Genomic DNA, 5,364 nt, shown 5'->3' on the forward strand with positions numbered 1-5,364 from the left:
TTTCAGGCAGTGTAATGCACAGCAAGTCTGCTCCAGGCTGGAGATCACCCCCTTCTTGCACGCGCACTGCGAAGCGCAGAGATTCAGCCAACGCTGCTGAATTCCTTACCAGCAAGAGGAGGTTGTCCTTCCCCCTTGCTTTTGCCTCCTCACAGCTAAACAGAAGCTTTTGCATTCCCATTGTCTCCTGCTTCTGTTATTCCTTACACCGACACAGCTGCAGCCGCAGTCTGAGCTGCTGTGGTGCTGCTGTGGTGAAACATTCAGGTCTCAATAAGCAGCAAGTTTGCTGTACCCTAGGAACACAGCTTGGGTAATGTCCTGCTGTGAGCCCGACCAGAACTGATTCTGCTCAGTGCTGTGACTTCTCAGCTGAGTATCTGCTCAGGGCTGCAATTTCTGCAGCTCAGGGCATCTTTTCACAGACAGTGGCTGCTTCTAGCAGGGAGAGTGTTCCTGGGGAGAGTTAGTACCAGGGGCTGGGGTGCAGAACAAGGGCACTGCTTCATCTTCTGCACCACCTTGGCAACCAGAAAGTAATAGGCTGCAACTGTGGGGAGCAGGGGACAAGACGGGTGACCCAGTGGACAAGGGAAGGCCAACAGATGTCATCTGCCTGGACTTCTGTAAAGCCAACAGACCCCCACACCCTCCTTCTCTCTAAGCTGCAGAGAGATGGATTTGATGCGTGCCCTGTCCAGTGAGCAAGGAATTGGCTGTGTGATCGCATACAAAGAGTAGCGGCCAACAGCTCCATGTCCAGATGGAGATGGCTGGTGAGTGGTGTTCCTCAAGGGTCTGTACTGCCACCAGTGCTGTTCAAGATCTTCATCAGTGATACAGACAGCAAGACTGAGACACTCTCAGCAAGTTTGCAGGCGATACCAAGCTGAGTGATGTGCTTGCTAAGACTGAAGGATGGCACAGGTGCCATTCAGAGGGCCCTGGACAGGCTGCAGAGGTGAGCTGAGGAGAAGCTCGTGAGCTTCCATAAGGAAAAGGGGCAAGGTCCTGCACCTAGGTCGGGGCAACCCTCCATATCAACACAGGCTGGGGGATGATGAGATTGAGAGCAGCCCTGCAGAAGAGGACTTGAGAGTACTGGTGGAACAGAAGCTGGCCAGGAGCCAACAATGCACACTTGCAGCCCAGAAGGCCAGTGGCATCCTGGGCTGCATCATAAGAAGTGCGGCCAGCAGGTTGAGAGAGGTGATTCTGCCACTCTACTCCACCCTGCTGAGACCAGAATTGAGGAAGGATAGCCATCCGTCCTACTGTGCCAGATCCTTACATGTCACTAGCTTCCTGCCCTCAAACAGATCCACACCCTGGCCCATGGCCTCCAAAGCTGTCCCACAGCCCCTTGCAGGTATCTTATCCCCCATGTAAGGCTGGCACACACTCAGAGACAGTTGATTGCCATGGGAAAAGGCTGTGCCCACTGTCCCTGCCTGTATCCAGGGAAAGGGCAGGTCATAGATGCTGTTGCCATGGTGCTCGTAGCGACCAGTGGGGCTGAGGACAACACTGGGCTCAGACCCTTGGTCAGTGGGACGTGGTGAGGTGAGGAGGGTAAGGGCAGGGGAACAGGGCTGGCATGGGGCTGTCAGGGATGAGTGAGCACCACAGCTTGGGACACTGGGCATCTGCTGCAGGCCCACCTGTGTTCTGCTTCTCCCTCAGAGTCAGTAGAGAAGTTTGTTAGCGAGAATCCCCGGCACAACCTGAGGAACCCATTAGTGGTGTGAAGCATGGAGGAGATGAGCGATCCTGAAGCCATGGAGCAGGGTGAGAGCAAAACTTCCCTCCTGAGGCCTGGCAGAGGGGTTGTTGAGGTGGTAAGAATGGGGTTGAGAGTGGTGGTATGGGCAGGTAGCATCTCCCCAGTCATACCAGGCAGGGCCCCTCCTTTCCTCAGCAAGTGGGGCCCAGGTGGCACAGGGGGTACCTGCTGGGACACCTGTGCCTGCCATGCCCCCTTCCCCTCCCAGGCCCCCAGCCCTGCCCACCACCCAGCCAGGAAAGGACCCAGCAAGCCCTCTGGGGGCAAGCCCTCAGGCAAGCTTCCCCCAGCCCCACAGAGGTGCTCATTCCCACTGCCATTCGCTCTGTCCCCTCCAGCATGCCAGCTGTGCCACTGGGCAAATGTGGACGAGAACATCTGTGGGCTTTGGCGGCAGCACCAAGAAGTCTGCTTCCATGCTTACTGCGTGGTGAGTTCCTATGGGGCTCCCTCCTGCTCTCGCTCAGGCTGTCCCTGCCACACTCTCCTCATCAGCTCCTTCTCTGCCTGCTCTGCAGTACTTTGCCAGCAGCCTGACTCCGGTGGCATTCAGTGGAGACATCCCAGTCTACCGCCTCTCCGCCATCAGACGTGCCATCCGGCAGTCAGCAGAGAAGGTGAGCTCCTGACAGGAGCAGAGAGATTTGTGGCAGGAGAGGTTTGCAGGAGCTTAGCTGACGCCTTCAGAATAAATCCCAGCCCTTCCAACCAGCCCTGGCAGAAAGGCCTTGATCCCAGTGGCTCCACACAGGCTCCCGCACAGGAGTCTCCTCTGCCAGGCTGATCTGTGGGGTGTCAGCCAGCAGTGGGCACATCCTGCACCCTGCCCAGGGCCGTGGGGCTAGCTGTGGAGGTGCTGAAGCTGCCGCTGATGGAGGCTGCTGTGCTCTTTCCAGCTCTGCTTTGTCTGTGGCGGGAGCGGGGCCTCCATCACCTGCCAGGAGTCGGGCTGTGAGCGCAGCTTCCATCTGCCCTGTGCCACCAGGGGCAGATGTGTCACGCAGTACTTTGAGCAGTACAGGTAAGGGCTGCCGACCCTCACAGGGGGAGGCTCCTCTCCTTCAGTCCCCTTCCTGCCAGCCCCAGGCACACCACAAACGAAGCCGCTGGGACACTTCCCAGCGGCCAGGCACAGGCAGAGCCAGAGCTGAGCGAGCCCAAGGGCTCCTTCAGGCCTCCTCTGCCATCCTCCTGAGCACCAGCGACGGACCCGACCCTTCCCACCGTGCCCATCTCTGTCCTCCTCCCACAGGGCCTTCTGCTCCAGGCACCGCCCACAGCAGGCAGTGCTGAGGGACCCAGAGCCTGGCACCGACTGCCTGCTCTGCTTGGAGGATGTGGGGGACAGACAGTCCTTCAGAACTATGGTGTGCCCCGTGTGCCAGCACGCCTGGTTCCACAGGGACTGCATCCAGGTAGCAGCTGTTCCTCAGCCCAGGGGCACGGCAGCTACTCAACAGCACTAGGGCCTCACTCATACTATTCCTGCTTCTCCTGCAGGGCCATGCTCTCCAGGCTGGCATCTCCGCATTTCGGTGCCTGCTCTGCAGGGACAAAGACCAATTCCAGCAGGAAATGCTGAGGATGGGGATCCGAATCCCCAGGAGGTTGGTTTCTTTTCTTCCCAGCACACAAGACAGGAAGGTGCAAATGCTGTGCCAGGCCAGGGGCTGTCCCTGCACTCCTGGCCCTCCACTCCCCCCTCAGGCTGGACTTCAGCTACACCTGGGAGTGGGAAAGAGGGCAGGGGGGAAGGCAGGGCCAGCCTGCATCTGCCTCAGCCTAGGGCACCCAGGACTCACCAACCTTCCTTTCTCCATCAGGCCACCAGAATGGGAGACGGCCCAGGAATTCGCAGCCCTGATGGAGAGGCACAGCCAGTGCGATGCCCAGCACTGCCTGTGCCCAGGGGGCAGGGGGCAGGCAGAGGAAGAGGGGTGAGTTCCCAAAGCTGCCCCCTGGGGCACTTGAGTGGAGCCCTGTCTGGCCAAGGGCTTGAAGAGCAAGGACTCAGAACGAGAGCTCTGCTGGACAGTCGCCTGCTGCCCTCACTGTCCTCACAGCCATGAACCCATTTGCTTCCCCAGACCCTGGCAGCTGCTGCTGTGCAGCTCCTGTGCTGCTGAGGGCACCCACCGGTGCTGCTCCCAGCTGGAGGACAGCACGGCCCAGTGGGAGTGCCATGGATGTGCTGGCCCCAGCAATGGTAAGAGGCAAAGGGTGCCCCAGGTGCCAGGCAAGGCCTGGCAGTGAGTGCCCAGGCTGCGCTCATCAAAAGCCCCCTGCTCAGGAGGGCTGGGGCCCTGCTCTGGACTTTGCTGCTGCAGGCACTGAGCTTGTGCCCTTCTCCTTCCTGCTTGCTCTTGCAGCCTCCAGTGCCACCTTGCAGGAGGCTGGTGCCAGCACCCCCAGGCAGCCCACTCAGGCATCCTCCCGTGCCTCTGAGGCTGGGGAGGGCTGCTCCAGCCCTTCCGGGCCCATGCGGCTGCGGGACCGCAGCCGCTTGCAGCGCCGTGCCCAGAATCCCTACAGCCGCCCAGGCAGACGCTGTGAGTAGCATCAGCGCTGGGAGCAGCACCTGCAGACAGGCAGCGCTGGGCATGGCCCACAGCTCACTGCTGCCTTCCCCTTCCTGCTTCCCCCGACAGCCTCCGGTGCCAGCTCGGAGCTCGCTGGTGCCAGCTCGGAGCTCGCTGCTCCCAGCACAGCCAGCGAGCTGCCCTCGGGGCCTTCCTCCCCCGCCCCAAGCCTGGAGAGCAGCAGCCGCCAAAGCCGCCCTGGGCCCCAGCGGCTGCGGGAGAGGTCCTGCCCGCGCCGCGGGGCACAAGCACCTTACAGGCGGCCCAGCCACCGCCGCAGGAGGAGGTGACATCGCCACCAGAGTGCTGGAGACCTGCGGCACCAGAGCAGAGGTAAGTGGCCCCTGCATATCCCCCTGCTCCCTGCCAGAGTGAGCGCCCCCCAGGGCTGCCCAGCTCACACTCCCGGAGCACTTCCTCTCCTCACCCAACTGCTGCACAGAGCTGTGACACTCTCCTGGTCCTGCCCTGGCTCCGGCCCGTTTGGAAGTGCATCCCTCCAGCACAGGCTGCAGACTTCCTGAGGGCCATCCTGGGCAGCTTGCTGCATGGCAGAGCCACCGAAGCAAGGCCCTGTGGCACTGGGTGTTCATCTTGAGCTGGCCCTCTGCAGAGGGCTGCTAAATCCCCTTTCTCGCTTCCCTCTCACTCTCTGCAGCCAGGTGAGGCCACCTCTGGGCAGGAAGAGCACAGGCTGCTGGCAGTGTGCTGCCAGAACATGTTGTCCTCTCCTTCCCTGGAGCAGTTGACAAGGGGCAGGAAGAGAGCCAGGGCAGCTGAGAACGTGCAGGTAGCCAGCGGCCAGTGCCTGCCCAGCCCTGGCTCAGGATGCCAGCTGAGGCTGTCCTGGCAGCCCCCAGGATGCAGACCCTCTGTTCTCCATCCCTGCTTTTAGCTCCTGCCTGGGAGGTTGTGGAGGATCAGGGCCATCTCCCTGAAAGCCTGCTCGAGGCAGTAGCCAGCCCTGCCAGCGGGGACACCGTGGTCAGCCACAGGGCAAGA

General features: G+C 61.0%; 1 protein-coding gene across 1 annotated transcript; it reads left to right on the forward strand.

Moving 5' to 3' along the window:
• The first annotated feature begins 1,751 nt into the window (after positions 1 to 1,751).
• On the forward strand, positions 1,752 to 4,652 carry LOC128898672 (PHD finger protein 7-like). Its single transcript, XM_054174613.1, has 10 exons — positions 1,752 to 1,788; positions 2,122 to 2,213; positions 2,302 to 2,400; positions 2,680 to 2,804; positions 3,036 to 3,198; positions 3,284 to 3,390; positions 3,607 to 3,720; positions 3,871 to 3,989; positions 4,153 to 4,332; positions 4,432 to 4,652. The coding sequence occupies exons 1-10, from the start codon at positions 1,752 to 1,754 to the stop codon at positions 4,650 to 4,652; spliced, it is 1,257 nt and encodes a 418-aa protein (XP_054030588.1).
• Positions 4,653 to 5,364: the final 712 nt, after the last annotated feature.

Source organism: Dryobates pubescens, chromosome 1, assembly GCF_014839835.1.
Source record: "Dryobates pubescens isolate bDryPub1 chromosome 1, bDryPub1.pri, whole genome shotgun sequence".
In the NCBI taxonomy this organism is placed as follows: Eukaryota; Metazoa; Chordata; class Aves; order Piciformes; family Picidae; genus Dryobates; species Dryobates pubescens.